The 22854-nt window shown below is 40.4% G+C and overlaps 1 protein-coding gene across 1 annotated transcript; it reads right to left on the bottom strand.

The window, feature by feature from the left end:
- Window positions 1–602: 602 nt before the first annotated feature.
- ZFAND2A (zinc finger AN1-type containing 2A) lies at window positions 603–21959 on the bottom strand. The gene is made up of 9 exons (XM_073636752.1): window positions 21747–21959; window positions 19606–19697; window positions 16814–16908; window positions 15042–15164; window positions 11064–11215; window positions 9195–9311; window positions 8921–8966; window positions 6592–6668; window positions 603–2116 (listed from the first exon to the last, which is right to left on the bottom strand). The coding sequence occupies exons 2-9, from the start codon at window positions 19658–19660 to the stop codon at window positions 2080–2082; spliced, it is 702 nt and encodes a 233-aa protein (XP_073492853.1). The 5' UTR covers window positions 19661–19697; window positions 21747–21959; the 3' UTR covers window positions 603–2079.
- Window positions 21960–22854: the final 895 nt, after the last annotated feature.

The following is a 22854-nucleotide window of genomic DNA, read 5'->3' as shown; positions in this document are numbered from 1 at the left end:
ATAGTTGGGGATTTGACACTTTATAAGCATGCTAAAAAGGTTGTTGCGAATCCTTTACTTCTTTGCACAAAAAAAAAAAAAAGTAATTTACTGTCCTGGAAAGGGTCGGTCTTGCCTACACCGGCTTAAACTCATTAATGACTCCCTACTGATATAGACTTACCTTTGAACTTAGGAAAAAAAAAACAAAAAATGATTTGATAAGATCTGCGGCAAGCCAATTTCTAATTCCCCCTCACTCTGTCCTCTCTAGATCTAGGATCCTGAAATTACAATTTTATTCTTTTGCAGACTTTGTTTTGGAGTGCCTAGTCTATTTCTTTTGCAGATTTTGTTTTGGAGTGCCTAGTCTATTTCTTTTGTGGACTTTGTTATGGAGTGCCTAGTCTATTTGCATTATTCTGATGTGACTTGCTGTAATTGCTCTTTTCTTTTTTTCATGAGACACTGCAAGGTTGATTAGGTTGTGTAATGTATGTTTAGGTTTTGTTTGGATGTACCTTCTTTGTGTACCAACCTGATATAACTCAATACAACAGATCAAAAAAAAAGTAAGAAATCCACAGTCCACCGACTTTACAATGACGCACACGCAAATAAAATATGGAAATATAAAATACTTTATTACAATTTTTAAAATATACATCTCATCCAATAAAAATACTTTAGAAAGAAAAAAAAAACACACTGCTTTTAAAACAAAAAAATAGCCCTTAAAAGCAATAAAGGAAAATAAAACATTACAAGTTAAAAAGGTTGCAGTCGGGATCCAAGCTGGAAGGTTGACTGGTAATTTGTAGACTTTTACTGGGCCTTAAAAGGAATTTGTATGGAAGTTGCAACTGCCGACCTAGCCTTCTGAAAATACCATTTCTCTACTAGGCAGAAGTTTGCAGATGAGCAGTCCTGGCTTCAATCTGACTTTGCAAACTGTGTGCTTGTTTCTTGGTCAGTATCACAGAAACTATGGAAGCAGACAGCCAGGCAACAAGCATTTTTCAGGATGACAGCAGTGGCAGATTACGAATTTCTCTCAGTACATATTTCTATAAAACTAGATATTAACTTTCAGCTCAAGTAAAGAAAGCCAATAATAGAATTTAATTCCCAGCGATGGGGGATTTTATTGGTCAACCTCCCATTTGGTATATTGGTCTGCCAGCTGGCTTTAAATTACATAAACAGTTCAGTCATAACTTTCAGGATAGGTCTATCTTTAACTAAACTATTGATAATCCAACCCTAGCCCCTCTAAGCTAAAAAACTGTACTAACCCCCCAACCTGTATACTTCAAGCTCCTGCAGAGCTACAATCCTGTCTGCCGAGTCCTCACTGACTTCAATGGGGCTGTATATGGAGACTAGAAATACTTATATTCAGTATTCAGCTCCATTCAGTTGGCACTCGGGGAGGCAGTGGTAGCACAGTTTAGTTTAGAACTGGGCTGGGGTGGGGTTAGTGATGGTTTAAGTGTCCTTTAAGGCTATGTTTCCACTATTGCGTCCCCAAAGTCGTGCGATTTTGCCGCGATTTTTTACCGCGATTTGAAGCAATGCCTGTGTCTATGGACCTCAAGTCGCATCAAAGTGAGACCAAAGTAGTGCAGGGACTACTTTGAAGTCGCTGCGACTTGAAGTCGCACAGATATGAACGGTACTCATTGGAAATCATGGGGTACTATTTGTCATGCGACTTTTCAGTCCCAAGTCACATGAAAAGTCGCACTAGTGGAAACATAGCCTAAATAGATCCCAAATGAAAAACAATAGTTTTCTTATCCTTTTTGTGGTGCCCAGTCAACATTATAGATCAATCCCTTGCTGGGAGCGGTGTGACTTACTACGCCAGCTCAAACCTGGCTGTAGTACTGACAGGGCCTCCAATAGGGACACATTTATAGTTTATTTTAGTGTATATAGAATGGCTCTTAGCAACCAACCAGATTTAAGCTGTCACTTATCTATATACAAGTTCCTCCATTTCATGAGCAAATGTGCTTAGAGAACAAATGCAATCACTCTTCACAAGTAGAAAAGGCTTTTCCTTGCATCCCAACAATCAAGAGAGTGTCTCAGACTTCACTGTCCTGTTTTTATCGTATTAATGGGTGGATGTCTGTGGAGGGAGAAAAAAAAAAAAAAGGAAGAGGTCAGAAAATATATGACTCAATAAAAACAAACAATGAACATCTCTTATTTGCCCTGTTTAGGGGGTCTGCTAAATATACCATTGAAAGGGTTTTCTGGTCCTTGAGAAGTGCAAACAAAACTGTTGATCCTGCCCAAAATCCTGTGTTGTCCTATATACTCTGCAGTATTAATGTAAAAAATGTAATTAGAAAGTATATTAGAACTGCAGGACACATCCCCACTAGGTTTTAATGACTTAGGGGGTGGTGTCTTATGTAGTTCGAATATATATCTTGTCCTAGAGGGATAACACTGCTTTTCCATAGATGCAGTGCAGTCAGCATTGTCACTCTAGAACAGAAAGTGTGTTACTGGAAGGATCGCCAGATGTAAAAAAAAAAAAAAAAAAAAAAAAGCCTAAGCCTAAGTTCACACTAATGCAGTGCAGGAAACCCTCTCGCAATCCCTGCAGGTTTCCCACACCACATTTAAATTGCAGTGCCCTTGCAATCTGCAGCGGGTGTCAGTGCAATCTTAACAGCACCCCAAAACGCAGTGGGTTTGCCAGCACCATGCAATCCGGTTGCCATGCGGTACCAATGTTTGGTTCACATGTGAATTGAACAGAAATGCAGTGCAGTTCATAGTGTGAATCAAGGATAAAAGGAAAAAAACAATTGCAGCCACCACATCTAGGAACATTTTCCTGGTTCTATATGCAATATAATGAAGTTGAGTCTGCTATTGAATACCCCTTCATCTTAAAAAGTTAGCTGTCTGCCTGCCATGTTGAGGTTTTGGCTTCAATATTTTCTTAGTTGCTGACCCAAAGTATAAGAATATGAAATTCAGATTTTTGTCCAACTTTTTGGTACAGGTTTGTAGCTCAGATACTAAAGCCAGACACAGCCAGGCAGATAGTGTTTTCAGAAGGAAGTCAGGATAGGCAGACACTATTTTTCTCATGCAAGTAATGAAAAACATTTTGAACTGCTATCCCCCCCCCCCCATAAATAAACTTGAAAAGTGTAAATATGGGCAAAAAGTGATGCATGCAAATTGTTGTCTCTTTTAAAAAACATTGCAATTACATAAAATACTTGTTGATCCGCCAGAAATGCAGGGAGCTTGTAAATTTGCATAGTAAGGTGACACACTGCTTTTGCTGCACTGCAGTCCCAACTATAGAATTAGTGATATCAACCATGTCGGAGTTTCTCATGTTGGACTGGACTACAGAACACCTCTCCCTACTGTATATTATAGAGATGAACAAAGAGGGATGTGTTCTGTAGCTGGAGCTCCCTCTATTTCTGCCAAACCAACAAGTATTATTTCTGTACTTTCCGCATTTTAAAAAAGACACAACACGTGGAAATGTGTACGTATTGCAGAGATTTACTGCATACATGTTTTCTTTAATGTGTCCAGATATAAACTTTAAGCTCCTTTTTCCATGAACTAAACATTTTTACACACAAGGGAGGCTTGTACTGTATGCAGACCATCGGGTTAGACACTCACAGAAGCATGCTGCTGCACAGAGAGACTCAATCAGTTAATTTAGCCTCCCCGTTATAGACAGAAGACATCACAGAAGGGCTTAAAGTAGTATTAAACCCAAAAGTAAACATTTATTATATTGTAGCTTATCAATTCTTAGATGCTATGGCTGCATTCGTTTTCTTTTTTAGTGACATGCTTTTTTCATACATATATTTTCATCTGGTTATTCAGCCAGTAGGTCTGTTTTTCAAAAGAACAAGCTCTGTTGCAGATGCATCAGTTACAGGGATGGAACAAACCCTTCAGGACCTACGGGGTGCTTACAATGATCAGCTTTTATTTATGTAAAACGTTATCCCAAAAAGGAACAAAAAACAGTTTACCTCAACTGCTTATAGAGTGTGAGCTAGAGTTTGGCTTCAATTTGTGTGCTTAAATCTGCTAGTGCATATAACACACCCCCCCCCCTCCCCCCCCACCACCACCACCACCACCGCCGCCGCCCACAGGCCGACAATGCTGCTGTCTAAATATGCCTCCTGTGCTCATTCATCCAAAGTGGGTCCACTCTAATACAGGAGGCATATTACTGGTCAGATCACCAGGTGAAAACAGGGGGGGGGGGGGAGACTAAAGAAAAAAGCGAATGCAGCCACCACATCTAATGATTGGTAAGCTGCAATAGGTTACATTTTTGATTTTGGGGGTCAATAATCACTTTAAAGTGCAAGTCAATGCAAAAAAAAAAAAAACACACACACCACCACACAACAACCTGCAGTACAGTTCTGCAATATATGCACATTTACCTGTGCTGTACCCCTTTAAAGGCTCTACTTAAAATACCTGCTGATCTTCCAGAAATGCACTCAGTGCCTAATTTCCTGTTATGGGCTGAAACACACAGCTTTTTTGTAGACTGATAAGTGTTAGCCCCATCCATTGTCTCTTGGCAAACTAATCAACCACTTCCACTGTCAGATCTCAACATGAAAGTGAATCAGTCTGTAATCCAAGATAACCACTAACTAGCTCTTTGAGACAACACATGAAAGCTCTGAATTTCTGACAATGTTTTTTGCACTACAGTATCAAACTGAATAAACAAAATGATTACTACAAGCTTTTTTTGGCCATACTTCTCCTATGCAGAACAAACTGCAGTCCTGTGACCAGTTTTCAGCTGATGGTGGGCTAAAGTCCACTGTTGGCTGAGGTCCCTCAGCTGGTCCAGACCGGGGAAAGATCTCGACTTTACAGTCAGGATCCACCCAGATGCCTGGACCGGCAGCTGGCTCAGCCTCTCAGCTGCGCCACTGGGAGACGGAGCCAGCTGGTCCCTCCCCTCCCCAGCCCAGTGCTCCAGTAAGTGCTGGAGGGGCAGAGCAGAGAGCCAGTGACTGACAGGCACAGCTCTCTGCTCAGAGCGGAGGGAGAGAACAGAGCATTCAGCGGTGTTAGTTTGTTCAGTTCTCGATCTTAGGAGTTGGTGGGCGATCAATGCTGCATCTACCTAGGAAAGTCTAAGGTTGTTTTTTTTTTTTTTTTTTTATACCCCATAACCCCATACTTCTCTTTTAAACATCCTAAAAGGGAGAACATAAGAAGTAAATGAAGTTCATGGTTAGGGTTTACATACAGACTAAAGCTACCCACAAATGGATCAAAATGTGGCCGTTTCAGCATGGACAACCTGTTCAAAAGAAGTCAATCATTAAATCAACTTCTGTTGAATAAGAATGTTGGAAAACTTTTGTTGTTCAGCAGCTGCAGCAGGTGATCAGGAAGAGGAAGGAGTGGAGGCTATTTTGGACTTTCATGGTACCATACAAAAAGGATAAAAGAAGATATATAAATTTTTATTACAAAGTATTACAACATACAAACTTTTTAAAATTGGGGCACAATAACCTGTGTCCTTGGTATTTGGGACACAGGTTATTGCGCTCCACTTTTAAGATGTCTGTATGTTGTAAATCAAGTAATATTAAATAAATATTATATATATTATATATATATATATATATATATATATATATATATATATATATATATATATATATATTACATATATATATCTTCATTTATCTTGTGTATGTTGAGCCTTTGTACGGTACTATCAAATTCCAAAGTAGCCTCCAATCATTCCTCTAATCTGACAGGACAGAAGTACCATTTCTAACTGTAATTAAACTGGCACCCCCCTTTATTATGCAGCTGGTGATCAATGTTTTCTACAGCGGAGAGTCCTGCTATCAGAATACAAGGTCCCAGCAAAAAAAAAAAAAAAAATTATATATATATATATATATATATATATATATATATATATATATATATATATATATATATATATATATATATATATATATATATATATATATATATATATATTTTTTTTTTTTTTTTATTATTTTTAGCAGCGACCCTAGGGAATAAAATGGTGGTCGTTGCAATATTTTATGTCACACTGTATTTGCGCAGCAGTCTTTCAAATGCAATTTTTTGGGAAAAAAAAATACACTTAAAAAATAAATAAAAAACCTAAAAAAAAAAAAAGTTAGCCCAATTTTTTGTATAATGTGAAAGATGTTATGCCACAAGAAAATTGTGATTCTCATTTTGGCCAGAATCGTGCAGCTCTACTACCTAGCCCACTGATCCTGAAGTTGGGTGATTTGTGTGCAAAGCATGTAGAGGGTTATCAAAAAAAGATCACTTGTTGCTTTGACTGTAGCATGTCAAGACAGACCTCAGTTCTATGTTGAGCTATAAATATAATAGTCATTTACATGACAGGTATGGTTCTCAAACAGAAGCATGCAAATTATAGTTCCGTTTTATGGTGTTCCTATAAGAGAAAGCTTCAAGGCACAAGGTATGCAAATAACTTTAAACCCCAATTCTCTCAGAACCTGGAAATGCTGAGACAGACAGATTTAGAAGACAACTTACCTCATTGTCAGGAGATTATTTATTCCAGCTTCCAGTAAGGATAGTTCCAGAGCCTTCTGCAGAGCTTCATCTTCACTCTGAAATAAGGGAGGGAAAAAAAAAAAAGTTGTGAATTTCTATAAAATCAGTAAATCAGGATTTCTTACTTCGCACCACTACCTAGGTGCAAATACATAGCAAATATACCAAACCACAAAACCAAACCGACCAAAACATTTTTTCAAAAAAAGCTGAGGAAGAATAAACAGTTATCAAGCATTATTCATGTCTGTAACCATGTTGTCAAGATCTCATCTCACTCCCCATCCCTGCCACAGTCTGAACAGCTGTATAAGAAATTGAGAGGCTGGTGACACAGCCAACAATACTAACCTGACAGAGGGTGTGACCCCTCCCCATTTTACTGAAGGAAATGTCTGGGTCACCACTGGTAAGACTTTGCGTTACTTTCCATTGTCTATAGGGATTGAAAGTCATCTCCCTACTTGGGACACAGATCACAGGAGTTTTTATGTCAATGACATAGGTTTTATACCTTCCCCTCTGTATAAAACTACAATAAAAAAGTGTTCATACATAGCTACTACACAAGCTTTGTCTGCCGTTTTGAGTTAAATGGCCTTTCTAGACCATTTTACAGCCAGCTACAATTTCTGATACTACAGAACAAAAGTCCCCCCTGGGCAAAGTTCACAAATGGGGTCGGGTCTCTTAACAGACCCTGCCTGTATTTACAGAATTAGGTGTTTAATTGGCACATTTTACCATCTAATCCAAATCAAAAAAATCAAATCCTACTCTCTTAAACAATTTGCAGCTGGGACCCACCGTCCCCTCTGAGGGGTCAGCAAACACAAAAAAAACCCCACCACATACCTTTTATGGCCACAGGTTCTCTTTAATAAATGCACATTATGTACCCTGCTAGATATAACCATGGGTACTTTGTTACCCTGTACCTACTGTTGCCCTCTTTTGGTCAGTATGTGCAACTACTTTGTTCTGGAGCTTCAAAAACCACTTACATAGAGTAAAATCAACTTTATTGTTCAATACAAACACTCCTAGGATTCTCCCTCTAAAGCTGGCCCTACAACATTATACAACTTTCTTATTTAATTTCATTTAGATTTACCTTCAACTTTGCAGTGCAAGGGCTTGCCTGATCGCATACAAATTGAAAGTGTTTAGGTCTGACTTCATTATATGGGTTTGGTAAATCTAAAGGAAAATTGTATAATGTATGGCAAGCATTAGTGGTCTCTATTATTAAGCCGATCTAGCAGGCGAAACATGTTAGTGGGAGGATCCTGGATGGGGTGTCTGTGCTTATGCTCAATAAACTTGATTTTACCTTATTGGATGGGAAGGATTCTGGATGGGGTGTCTGATCAATAAAGTTGATTTTACATTTTGGGAGTGGTGTGCAGCTCCAGAAACTTTGCTGAATTGTGTGCGGGAGAAGCAGCCCCCAGAAGAGTGGGCACCTGTGAGCTGATCAAAGAAAAATTCCTAGCTAAACTTACCAGCCAGCAACAAACCAAAATTGTCCTGTCTTAACAGTTCACGTTAAAAACAGGGGTTTAGTTTGCACACATTTTCAAATACATGCATAAGCTGCAGAGGCCATGTCACGGCACCCCAGTATTATTTATCTGCACTCCTAACTATAATTTTGAGAGCCTCTACAGTAGGAGCAAATATATAATAATGGATAGATTGAGGGCAGGTATGCCTGTAGGGTGCCTACCCCTCCCTAAATACACAGAGGCACACTGGACAACCAGCAATAAGCATAATGGCAGCAAAAAGGTGTCCAGTGCACCCCCTTACAAAATAACTAACAGTACTAACAAGCAGGAACAGGAACCAGAGGATTGCAGAGGTCTTGGGAGTAGCTTCATCTTATAGGAGTAAAATATTTATACACAATACTTTGTCACTGCTAACTGATCGACATAACGTCTGGCACACCAATTAACCTCTGCTGCTACACATACTGTATTTATCCCAATGATGTCTACCAGAAGCCCAAGTGTATTATTACCAGCATTTAGCAAGGATGCTTGTCAAGTATTACACCTGTGATTCTGTTAGATTGCAATTAGTTATGAGTTACTGAATTTGTTTCTTGCTTTTTTTCTGTGACACTACAAAAAGGGATCGTGTTCTATTATGTGGTCAGTTTAAATACAAACAGTGCATAGGTATAACCATACTTCACAACATTTCATATATTTTTTTATTAAATTGCTGAAAGTATAGACCGAGCCTCATCTTACTGTTTGCCCCTTCAAAACACAGGCGATATGATGAGAAAACAACTTACCAGACCATTGTGAAGATCAACTACCCCAGAAGTCTCAAGAGGGTCACTAAATAGAAAAAAATAAATAAATACAATTTTAGCAGCACTACAATACAAAACAAAGATAAAATATCAGACAGATACAAAGGTAAATTGGAGACATTTTCCTTTAATAAAGGAGATATGGAAGTTTCAGATCTGGTAGTTTATTGAGTAAAGTGATAGGTAGTCACAATGATATTTATCACTATGCAAGAATCATCTACAAAAGCAGCAACTGTAAGCTGTTCATTACCTTTTTGCTTCAGATCTACAGGATACAGGCTGCTCAACTTTCTGAAAAATTAATGGCCTTTTAACTGCTGCTGTATTTTGTTCAGAAGCCTTCTGAGATCGCATCAAAGCTGCATATCTGCAAAAAAACAAAATAAGCATTAAACCCATAATATTTGTAAAACATTTTTGAAGACCCCAAAGCCACAACGTTTGTACAAGCATTTTTGCTTGAGCATTTGTCATTTTAATTATTTTTAGCCAATGAAAAGCTAGTTACTCAGAGGGAAAAAAAAAAAAAAAAAAAAGTGTGTTATGCGTGCTTGTTTTTTAATGTGTTTTTTTTGTTTTTTTGGGGGACATTCCATTGAAGTCAACTGGGCACAAAAACATTTAAAGCTTGTAGCTCAAAATAACCTTATGTGCTTTTTCTAGCTACAAGCTTCAACCCACAAGTGTGACTATGCTCAGGTGTGAACAGGCACAATTACAAAACCATTTTTTGTTTTTTCGGGTTTGGCGTTCTGGAGCTTTGAGCTACAAAATGCTCAGGTGATAAAGTGGCCTAAAAGTAGATGTTAACCGTTACTAAATTACATTTTGTTTTCTAAAGCATTCTGCATCAAACAGTTGCAATGATTTTTAAAATTAAACACTTGCATTGCATTTCTTATGGAGGGTTTACTGATGGCGATAACAGTGGATCATTGCTGCATTAAATATATTTAAATCCACAAACTACCTGACAAAACACCCAAAAAAAAAAAAAATATCAGTAAAGTTGATTACTTATATATTGTTGGCAGCGAGAATTACGATTGCTAGGCATTGGAGACAGTCGGTAACCCCTCTTGACCAGGTTAAAAGTAAACTCAACTGGATCATGATTAATGATAAACTCATCTATATACTATGTAATAACACAAAGATATTTAACATGGTGTGGGACCCATGGATCGATTATATCTTGACTCCGTAGGGAACTCCAGATTGGCCCTCCCCTTCCTTATCTCTTTTCTCTCCCCCTTTTTTTCCCTCTCTTCCCTTTTCTCTCTTACTTCATTCTTCTTCCGGTACTTATATGTACAATACAGATGATCGCCTATGGGGCCTCACACAGTACTGAGCCCCGGGATAATCTCAGGGTTCACTACCAGAACTTCCTATGATTCCAGGTCTCTGCTATTCACCGTATGTGGTGAAGTTCCGGATCATGAGGGGGAAATATTATTCAGTCCCATTGGTACTTGGATACATATCGCACATTTTGCGTTCTACTGTAATGGTAGGGGACAGATATGTATAAATGACCATACCCTCTGTACTTCTGCATTGCTATGCTGACAATCTGAGAAATCAACTTTGTTCTATTGATATGTCTGTTCACTTTGAAACTTGTTTCTTTTTCAATAAAAAAAAAAAAATATTGAAATATAAATCTATTTAAAGAGCCATTTGAAGCCTCTTTCAGAAGCCTTTGTGACACAGAAGGATCGACACATTTGTTTTGAGAAAGGTTGTAGATTTAAAGATGTGAAAACTGACTTTTGAAAATAAATTAACTTAAAAACTCATATGAGATTTTCGTGATTGGGTTTAAGTGCAACTTAACAACCAAACATTTTTGAGCAAACAATAAATAGTACACAGTCAGATCAACTGAAAGTCAATATATCCAATATGAAGTTTGCATTGTAGGTTTGTTTTTTTGTTTAGAGAACCTTATGTCATATTACATAAAATGGTATAAAATTGTTCTACCCTTCGGGCCTTCCTTTTTCCTGTTCTTCCTGTTTTTCCATTTTTTATAGGCTGAACCTATCTTGGGAATAGAGTGGATATTGCATACAAACACTGCAGCCAATAATTTTGTAGAATTGAGTAGACGTACCCAGCTTTTGAAAGTGCTGGTCCTGTGGTCTTGCAGTCATGATCTAGTGGGTGTCTATGAGACAGGCAGAAATTATTGTGACACTGATCACATTCGATCTTCATCAGCTCCTTCTTTTTGCATCCTGGTTTACAGCAACGATTTGTGAAAATCTGGACATTTAAAGTAAATACAATTACAAAAAAATAAAAAACATATTCTGTATAATATCTTGCTATTTAAATAGGAGTGTGTGTGTGTATATATATGAATAAAGAACTCTTCTGCATAGAAGAAGCTAGCAATATGCAGATATCAAGCTTTCTCATGAGGGCCAATGGCATGAAGGCAGAAATTTACACATTTTAAGAACTTCTTATAAAAATACAAGCTGCACTCCAGAACCACACTCTTCAAGAGCTAAGGAGTTCAATGAAGAACTAAGTTCTGGACTGCGGCTTATAATTCTCATACTTTTGACAGAGTGGAGACAGGCCGTTGTAGTGAGCGCTTGGGTTATCCACATGGGATAAAAGGAGCAAATCTGGAGTGAAACCATGGGTTTGGTATGTTCTTATTACTGGAAAGTGGCAGGTATTTAACCACTTGCCGCCCTCCACATAGCAGAATGACGGCGGCAAAGTGGTTTCAATATCCTGACTGGGAGTCATATGACGTCCTCATGATATTGAGACACTGCGCGCCCCAGGGGGCGCGCATCGCGGCGATCATTGTTGCGGGGTGTCAGTCTGACACCCCGCAACACCGATATAAGTAAAGAGTCTCTGACGGAGACTCTTTACCACGTGATCAGCCATGTCCAATCACGGCTGATCACAATGTAAATAGGAAGAGCCGGTGATCGGCTTTTCCTCACTCGCATCTGACTGGCTGCTCTCCTGACAGGGGGGGTCTGTGCTGATTGTTTATCAGCACAGCCCCCCCTCGGATCCTACCCAGGACCACCAGGGAAGCCGCCCAGGACCACCAGGGAAGCCGCCCAGGACCACCAGGGAAACCAGCCGCCCAGGACCACCAGGTATGCCCCCTAGACCCCCAGGGAATTACTAATCAGTGCAAAGGCAGCTGCCAATCAATGCCCAGGCAGCTACCAATCAGTACCCACTCCAATGCCTACCACTGCCAGTGCCACCAGGGATGCCTGTCAGTGCCGCGTATCAGTGCCGTCTATCAGTGCCACCCATAAGAACCCATCTTTGCAGCCTTTCAGTGCCTATCAGTGTCACCTATCAGTGCCCATGAGTGCCCACCAGTGCCACCCATGAGTGCCCATCAGTGCAGCATATCAGTGCCACCCATCAGTGCCCATCGTCAGTGCCCACTCATCGCTGCCGCCTTATCAGTGCCTGTCAGTACCACCTTATCAGTGCCCATCAGTGAAAGAGAAAACTTACTTATTTACAACATTTTTAAACAGAAACAAAAGCAAAACTTATTTTTTTTCAAAATTTTCGGTCTTTTTTTATTTGTTTCGCAAAAAATAAAAAGCGCAGAGGTGATCAAATACCACCAAAAGAAAGCTCTATTTGTGGAAACAAAATTATAAAAATTTAGTTTGGGTACAGTGTAGCATGACCGCCCAATTGTCATTCAAACTGCGACAGCGCTGAAAGCTGAAAATTGGTCTGGGCAGGAAAGTGTATAAGTGCCCTGTATTGAAGTGGTTAACCTCCCTGGCGGTATGATTATTTCGGATTTTAGGTGCTGAAAGCGGTACAATTATTTTGCATGGAAATTTGGCGTTTTATATTGTAGGTCTGTAAATCTTAACAATAACACACTTAAATCTGTCCAAACCAGAGTCTACTAGATATCCTGGGTATGATAAAGTTTGAAACACAAAAACATAAATTATAATATAATAAATAAAAATAAATAATTAAAAAAAAAAAAAAAATAGTAATAAAATAAATTTCCCCACAATTCACTATCGCTCAATTCTGCAAGTGTTCTAATTTACTATCGCTGTTTTCTAGCTGGTCTAAAGCCACTTTTGACGTAAAAGGGACACTTTTTGGTTGCTATGGACAATCTCCAGTTTCCAGGCAGAAAGAACAGTATATATCATATAAAACTGCATGCAGGGCATGGGCCAAAGCACTGGGGACAAAAGGGATGTGAAATCATTTCATACATTACTGTAATCTGTAAGATTACAGTACTGTGTTATGATTTTTACTTTTTTTTTTAATTTGCCGCCAGGCTCCGCCCCCGTGCGTCGCGCCGCTCGCAGGGAACGGAGCCTGGCACGGAGAGGCTTCGGAGGAGGACGGAGTCCTCGGACACTGCGGGTGACATCGCAGGATCCCGGGGACAAGGTAAGTAAAGCCGCCCCAGGATCCTGCAATGCGATCCCGAGTGTGGCTCGGGGTTACCGCTAATGGTCCTGAATTTTAACCCCGAGCCACACTCGGGAATACCGCCAGGGAGGCTACGAAAAAAAAAAAACCTGGCTTCCTGTACAGGTTAATAAATCTTCACAGTAACTTCCAGTGCCTAAATAGTGGTGCACATGTGCTGTGTCCCAGTGTTGTAACCACTACTACCAGGCCTAGCCATTGTCCAAGACTTAGACCAGGAGCTGGATAGGTCAGCTCCTGAATTTGCATTTGTATTACTAAGCCCTCCAAATAGGCACTTTGTTGCAGGTTCTAAAGTCTAAATATTTTTTACCTTATTGAATTATCTGCCTGAAGGTAAAAAACTCCTCACTGATTATTCTAACTACCCCCATCCATAGACACTTACCTGACTCCTGTCATAACTCCAGCACCATCTAAGCTGTGGCACACTCCTCTCACTTCCTGCTTTCACGTGAGACATTAAGAGAAGCTGCTGCTGTCAGTCAAACTCCGTCAAGGAGCGATCAGGGGCATAGCTTTCCAGTGCTGTGTGTTTCTATGGACACACAGAGCCCTACTTTAGAAGTATGCGTGCACACACGGGTGCCTCCTTACCACCCGGCTTCCTAAGGTGGCAATCTAGAGGAGGAGACAGCAACAGCAAAAGAGGAGGTAAGGGACCTTTCTGTGCAATATAATTGCACAGAGCAGGTAAGTATAACCTCCATTTTTTCCCCCATCCACCTCCCTTTATAAAAAGCAGCTTATGGTATCACTTTATGTTAAAGGTGTTATTGTCATTATGTAATCTGATGTAACACTTTTTCTGTCATCCCAGGGAAAAATAAATACATCAAATTTAAAGAAGATTGACTAAAAAAACTCCAGGTCCCAACAAATTTGATGGCTGTTGTGGATGATTTGTGGTAACTACGTTAGCGTCAAACACATTTGATAGTGAAAGAGTACAAAGCTGCCTGGATCGTAAACCTATGAAAATCTTCTACATTAAAATTCCACTTTTATACTTCGCCAAGGAAAGACCTGGGGATGAAATTTCAAAACAAAAAGGATGGTGCTTATAGATTGTGGTATTGTTAAAGTTTGTTTTTAAAAGTCAGCAATGGTGTTCTTGGCTTGAATCCCAGCCAGAACACTACCAGCAAGGAGTTTGCATGTTCTCTGTGTGCTAGTGTGGGTTTCCTCCCACACTCCAAAGACATGCTGGTCTGACCGTTCTGAAATTGACCCCATTATGTATAAAATATATATATGTGTGTATGTATGTATATATATATATATATATATATATATATATATATATATATATATATATATATATATATATATATACACATACATACATACATACACACACACACATACATACATACATATACACACACACACACACACACACACACGAGATAGGGACTGTTAATTGTAAGCTCCTTGAGGGAAGGGACTGATGTGAATGTAAAACATTTAAAGCTCTGTGTAAACTGTCTGTTTCAAAATAAATACCCAGAGAAAATAAATACACAATAAAAATCCTAAAATAACTGGGCAGATGTTTCTAGTAAGGCGTAATATTTCCAGAAGTAAAGTTGTAAGCCAGAGTAAAAAGAAAACCAACCTTTTGTTTTGGCTTCAAGGTGCACCTTCTGTCTATGTGTTGGCTTACTGCAAGGTCTGCCAGCTCTCCTTTTTTTACTGGAACAGGGGTGCCACACAGTGGACATACAGGTACTTGCACATCCTTGGGGCAAAAAAAAAAAAAAAAGTGTTATTAACACAGATACATAATATGCATATTGTAGCTGTGTATTTCTATGTGGTAGAAATAACTTTACTCAAGCTGTAAATTTAATATTGATAACTCTAACCCCCTTTCTTATATCAGAACAAATTTTTACATCAGTTTTTTTACAAAAAAAAAAAAAAAAGTGACTGAACTCAATTTCAAACACTGTATATAGCTGGTTGCTAAGGAGGGGTTGGGAAGCCAGCCGCCGCATCCTTAACAACTGATAAGTCATCAGCCGTCTGCGGAGTGCCCCGCTGACAGCTAAATGTATATATAAAAAAAAAAAAAAAAAAAAAATGTGTGAGGTCCATACCAGGCCCATCGGGGCTAGTATGGATTTGAAGGGGACACCCTCCCCCACAAAAAAAATGTTAGAAGAAATGACGTGGGGTCCCCCAAAATCCATAAAAGACCCTCATCCAAGCATGCAGCCTGACAGGTCAGGATAGTGAGGGGACAAGCAAGAACCCTCAACATGGGGGGGGGGGGGGGGGGAGTGCTCCCCTAAACAACGTGCCCCCCACCCCAAAGCACGTTGCCCCCCCATGTTGATGGGGACAAGGGCCTCTTCCCAACAACCCTGGCCGGTGGTTGTCAGGGTCTGTGAGTGGGGGGGCTTATTGAAATCTGGAAGCCCCCTTTAACAACTTTTTTTCAGCATTTAGAACCACTAACCCTTTCCTCAGTCTGAACCAGGTAGGAGGTAGCCACCTATATGATGGGCAACAATATAAAAAGTAGCTACTGAAATTCAACTTTAAAAAGGGGTTGTCTCGGGTCCTCATTGGATAGATTGGAAACAGCACCAGCCATTGGCTCCCGCTGCTGTCAATCAAATCCAGTGACAGGAGCCGGGCCGAGTTCTGGTGCCTGTGTCAATGGACGCAGCAGGGCTCGAGAGCGTGCCCGCATGGGTGCCCCCTTAGAATGCGGGTCTGGAGGGGGCACTTGATGTGGGGAAGCAGCGCTGCTGGGGGACCCCAGAAGAGGAGGAGGATTGGGGCTACTCTGTGCAAAACCCTTGCACAGAGGAGCTAAGTATACCATGTTTTTTTTTTTTATAATAACAAAAAGAACCTTTACAACCCCTTTAATCACCTCTCCTCCAGACTGATCGCCCAATCAAATAATAGCGGCATATTTATGAAGTCATCCTTTTTATCCTCCTACCTGTGAATATGTTATGTGCTGGACTGACCACACTGTGCAAAGCAATAGATACCCGATTGGCTGATAATGATGCTGGTTTTATTTAAAAAATGCAATTTACTGCCAGGGATCAAGTGTTTAGTCAATGTGTACACAGCTTGATTTACTAAAAAAAGGGGTAAGGGAAAGACAAAAGTAGGAATTAATCTTTGCCTTTACTCTGAAGCAGCATAGGAAAAACACACAGAGTACATTATATATACCTGGAATAAATATGGTATTAAATCATATTAAGTTTAAAAAGCAATATTGCTTATTGTCTTTTTTTTTTTTTTTTTTTTTTTTTTAATATCTGAACGATTTAAGTACTTTTCAATGTACTTAAAACCAGCAAAACTGATGTATATTATCTAATATTCCACTTCAGCACTGGGAAAACACAGCAAACATACCTTCTTGTACGCAGAAGTACACTTATGCTGGTCATAGGTTATGTGGTCCTTGCAAAATAGGTCTTCACAAGCATCACATTTCAGTGGAAGAAAATCTGAAAAAAAAGAAAGCCATCAAGGCCTTTTAGGTTACATTTCATGTGAATACGGATGTACATGCATTTATGTGCGATTGTTGCACATGATTTTATAGATCTGAATGCAGTGCAAGTTTACACATCTTTACGCATTGTGTGCATGGGCTCAAAAGTAAACAATAGAACTGCATTCAGATCAGGAGAAAAAAAAATGCAGTACTAAAATACCCGCAGCCGTATGCATAAGTCATTACTGAAAAATCCTTGCACTATGAATTTTAGGTGACAAACAGTAGGCCCGGTTTATACTGCTGCCATGCAATTTTGATGTGAATTTCAGTGCGATTATGTAGTGCAACTTTGATGTGACTTTGCATATTCTAAGGGACCTAATCGCACTGTAAATTGCACCAAAGTAGCACAGGAACCTTTTCTAAGGTCACACCGTGCTGAGTTGTATTGATGAGAATGAGCACCATTGAAGATAATGTGTTTTCCCAAGTCATCTGACTCAAGTCTTATTAGTGTGAATCAGCACTTAAGCCCATGACTAGCCATTGTAATTCCAAGATGCAATGTCAGTAACAGGAATGAAATGCTTATCATTCCAATAAGAAGTAGTAAGAAAACATATTTGATGCTCTTAGCTCCAAGATTCTCGCCATGGCAGGCCCCCCTTCATCTGTACAATCAGTCCCCTGAAGCCTCTTCGCTATGGCTTTCCGGCCAGTGGTCACAAGCTGATGTCATCAAATACATGCAGGACCAATAGTCCTGCACTGAAAGTGAGGATGGTGAAGGCCCAGCAACAATCCAGAGTGTCGGACAGAAAAGGAGCACATTGGAGCCTACCAAAGAGAATAAGGAAAGTACCACAGCTTATTCCTCTACCCCTAGACTTAGGCTAGGTTCACACATATCTGGTGTGAATTTCCTGTCCCTTTTCACTGCGAATTTTCAAAGCAGCTGTTCAGCTGTGAATTTTCAGCGTCAGCAGCCACCAGAGTCTTTAACAATAGCGGATTGTTAAGGAGTGGACCGGGAAGCCAGCCACTGCGTCCTTGACAACCAATGGCTCATCAGCTGTCAGTGAGTGAATGTAAAGCAAATTGCAGGCAATAAAAAACTATTTTTTTTCCCTCAAAGAGTGGGCCCCACCCCAATTTATACCAGGACCCACACCAAAGTAGAAAAAAAAAAAAAAAAAAAAAGGGGGGTACGGGGTCCCCCCCCAATCCATACCAGAGCATGCAGCCTAGCAGGCCAGGAAGGAGGGGTGAGCTCCCCCCTCCTCATAAACCATACCAGACCACATGCCCTCAACATTAGGGGGGGGGGGTGCCATCTTCCCCACAACCCTGGCTGGTGGTTATTGGGATCTGTGAGCAGGGGGCCCCCCAGATCCCACCCCCCTTGTGTGAATGAGTAGGGGTACGTATCCCTACTCATTCAGCAAAAAAAAAAAAAAAAAAAAAAAAAAAGAATGTATTCATACTGAAAATCGCACTGCCACTGCACCGCAGATATGTGAACCAGCTCCATAGAAAGCCAGTTTGGTTCACATGTCATGCAAATCGGATGCAGGTCAAAATGCATAGATGTGAATGAAGCCTTAAAGTGGGAGTCCGGCGACCAATCTTTTTTTTTTTTTTTTTTTTTTAGGTCATTGAGACACTTTGCTAATCCCAAAGTAATACTCACAGTTTGGGTGTAATATTTCCGCCTCTGTCTGTTTTCATACTGAAGAATAACTTTAAAAATGTGATGCTGGCTGTTTCCATCTTGCTTGTGGGCATGTGAAGCCCACAAGCATTGATTTCCTGGATGCGGTGAATGCTGTTCATTCACAGCTTGTTCACAAGCATGATCATTGTTCCCGCACTGAATCTTGGGAAGCCTGACACTAAGCTCCCAGGAGACAGTGCGGCGCTGGGGAAAGGCAATAAACACACCTACTCCCATGGGAGGAGAGACAGGAAGTGGAACCCCGCTTTAAAGTGGATGTAAACCCAATTAATGAAATTTGAGCTGGGCGCACATCTGTAGAGCTTTCCCCTGCTCTGTCATCAGCCGGATAACTTCTGAAAAGTTCTCCGAGATGGCAGCCAGAAGTATGTGTTGTGGGAGGTTGCTATAAATAGATTGGCAGACAGCTTGCCGTCTCACAGAAAAGCTCTGCAATTTCCTTCCTCTGCCAAAGTGGAGTGTGGGTGTACGTCGTTCCTCCAATCAGCAGTCTTGGCTGTATGCCAATAATCCACTCCCGGTGCTAACCAGGAAGAGAAAATCTGTAACATGAAGAGCACTTTCTAAAAGATATATACAGCAGATATACATGTAAAACTTATGTAGGGAGATTGGTTTCATCTCTGTGTATCATCTGAGGCTGTTCACTTCATTGGGGATATATGAGGGTTTACATCCACTTTAAGGAGCCTTGTAGTGAGAGGGGATGAGGGGAGATGGGGGGAGGTCCCACTACAAGGGTATTTTTGTGTAATTCTCAGAGTTCAGCTTTAACACCATGGTAAAAATTAAACAGTAGGACATACCTTGAACCAGGTCTGCCCCTGGCTAAAATGGAGGGGAATCTCTGCACTATGCAACTCAAAGAGATTGTGGAAAACTCTCACCACCCATTATGATGAATCTATCTATGACCAACCTAAACCACACCTTCTCGTCATAGAAGACTGATAGGAAATGATCACTTACCTAGCTGTTTGCAGGTGTCTTCTGAGCAATGTTTACCCAAGTCTGGAAGTTCCATTGTACAATGCTGCTACTTGCTTTGGCAATTGAAAAATCTGTGAAAAAAAATAAATAAAGACATGAAAAAGAAGAAGAGGAGGGTTGATATATGCATGTAATATAACCATTCCACATAGTAAAAGCATGTAACTAAAAAATAGTAACCAAAAACAAAACATATTGTGGCATTCCGGTGCTTAGATGGGGTGGCTGCAATCATTTTTCTTTCAGGTTTTTCTCCTTTTACTGGTGATCCTGCCAGTAACACTTCTTGCCCTAGGATGACGGTGCTCACTCCCGGGATAAAAACCAATCCGCACGCGTATCGTCCGCTGAGGAAGTCCTGCTGGACGATACGCGTGCGGATTGGTTTTTATCCCGGTTTAGACGTCGCTGCAGCCACCTTATCATTGTCATCTGTAATTTACATGCGCCTTAATGCCTAGCACTGGCCATAGTGCTATATTTGTGAGTACCTGTCTTTTTAATAAAAGGAATCACTTTTTAAGTTATACAGAGAGCACTATGTATTTTCTTTGTATATTCCATGCATATTTGGAGCCGTATTAAGGAAGATAGTTCCAGCTTTCCAGTCAAGACACCTCCCAGACCACTAAGAAGTGGTGAAAGCTTATGAGACCTTCCTGTTAGTTCAGGGGTCCCTTTAACAAGGTGAGCGGTTTGACTGGCAAGAGGGGGAGCACGTTTTCTACGAGCACTTTGGATTTGCATGAAGCACCCTGCATCACCGCTGATATTTGTTGTTTTTTCCATTTATGAACATTTCTAATTATTAATTTTTCTTCTTTACTGATGTGCGCTGATGAGGCTGCACTGATTGGCTGCACTGGTGGGCGAACTGATGAGGTCCCCGGTTATAGAGGGATCTACCAGTGTCATCATGTATTACTCGGCTCGCTGAAACACACACACATACATATCCACTTTAGCATTGTCATAATGCGGATGTTCCCATCACACCACAATGATTGTTCATGTGCACTGTCCACATTTTTTTTTTCCCCATTTATTGGATCATTCGTTATTTCCATAAATTCGTAACTTCGGATGCATTTGTTACATTCACTAACAGTTAGCCAAAGAAAAAAAAAATTCCATTACCTATAATTTAATAGAATAATAATAATAATAATAAATATCTCATGAATGGGATTTTAAAGGCAATTATAAACAATAAAGATTGTATTTTCATTAAAAAGGTTGAAAATGTATTAATGCAATTTTTTAGACATGATAAAAACATTTTTTCCCCCAAAAGGAACCCAAACAAAACAAAAAAAAAAAACAACCAATAACACACATGTACATGTATCATATTACAGAATATGTCACAAATGGCATCAACCTACTACTGAGTCGATGCCATTTGTGACATATACTGTAATATGATACATGTACATGTGTGTTATTGGTTGTTTTTTTTTTTTTTGTTTTGTTTGGGTTCCTTTTGGGGGAAAAAATGTTTTTATCATGTCTACAAAATTGCATTAATACATTTTCAACTTTTTTAATGAAAATACAATCTTTATTGCCTTTAAAATCCCATTCATGGAGGTATTTCCTATATAATAGGGATGATGGCAATTCACATGTCTAATTTTTCATAAATATTATTAATATGATTAGCAATGGTTAATAATTATAATAGAAAATACAAAAAACGAAATTAACCAAATGTTTTTTGTTCTTTCGAATTTTTGTTTTCGAAAAACTTTGTCAGATAGTCTTTTGTTCAGTCTGATACTTTCCGAATCAACGAATTTTGACAAAAAACAAATTCAGAACTAAACGAATTGCACAGATCTAATGATTGTCCGCATTATGACAACATTCAAAATGTGATGGTTCTAGTTTTCATCAAAATGGTAGATTTCATATTTTTTACACTTTGTTATGGTGTGTGATCCTTAGTATTTGTTACATTGTGGATCAGTCATAGGATCCCCCCACAGACAGGGAATGAGCTCACAGCACGATTCATATATATATATATATATTATACACACACATCTCACACATCAGGAACCCCTCATACACAGCTCGCTCTCTCGCTCTCTCGCTCTCTCTCTCTCTCTCTCTCTTACCCGGTTGCCGTCCAGCTCTCCCCGGTCTCTCCGGGCCCGGCCGCCCACAGTCACCATTATATAGCCGCCGCCCCACATGCTGAGTAACCGGCCTAAAGCGCTGAATCATCATCCGCCTCCCCCACCCACCGGAGCCAGAACCTTCCACACAGCTCTGTACGGGATCTGCTGTGTCATGCGCTGTGTCATGGTCTGTCTCGCGCTGATGACATCACGTATTTGTGTTTGTGTTTCCTTAGTGACAGGCACGTGCTCAACCATGACTGGCAGAATCGGTGTAATCACTCCCCCAAGCAGAGTGGGCGGGGTCTATACAGTGTGACAGCCGAGGTGTCTGCGCTACATGTCTGCTCTGTGTGTCTGAGAAGACTGGAGCAACCAATCAGCTTCTAGTTTTCCTTTTTTTTTTTTATGAGGCTGAAGCTGGAAGCTGATTGGTTGCTTTGCAAAGCTGCTTCAGTTTTAGTAAATTGGAATTCCCTCCGGAGAGACTCTGAATTTGACACCAACTACACTACTACAGCACCAGCAGTTTTTAGATGTACAGTATATGATATGGACTGTTTAGGTTGACATGATCTGCCTGGTTATAATTTTATCCAGCTTCTCTGTCCTTTAGGGAGGTGTGGGGAACCTATCAGAGCTCTGGTTACAATTTGGATACCAGGGGTTGTTTGGGGTGATCAAAATAACTGCAACTAAAAGAAGTCATAATTACACTTCATACACAGAAGACATGGATTTGTTTACACATCAGAATACTTTATTTATCCTAAAGGCAGCGGCAGTTGGTGTTTCTTTTTTTTTGGGGGGGGGGGGGCTGTAACCAACACAAAGCCCCCCGGTTGGTCAGCCGGTCGGCGGGCAGCAGCCAGGTTGCTTCTATGGGCGAGTTGCAGGCTCCTACGGGCGGTGGGTTGCAGGCTCCTATGTGCGGGTTGCGGGCTCCTACCGACAGGTTGCGGGCTTCTACGGGTGGGTTGTGGGCTCCTACAGGTGGTGGGTTGTGGGCTCCTACAGGCGGGTTGTGTGCTCCTACAGACGGGTTGCAGGCTCCTACGGGTGGTGGGTTGTGGGCTCCTACGGGCGGGTTGTGGGCTCCTACAGA

This window comes from Aquarana catesbeiana, linkage group LG06, assembly GCF_042186555.1.
Source record: "Aquarana catesbeiana isolate 2022-GZ linkage group LG06, ASM4218655v1, whole genome shotgun sequence".
Taxonomy (NCBI): Eukaryota; Metazoa; Chordata; class Amphibia; order Anura; family Ranidae; genus Aquarana; species Aquarana catesbeiana.
The sequence above is the reverse complement of the archived record's forward strand: the minus strand, read 5'-3'. Positions and strand labels throughout refer to the sequence as shown.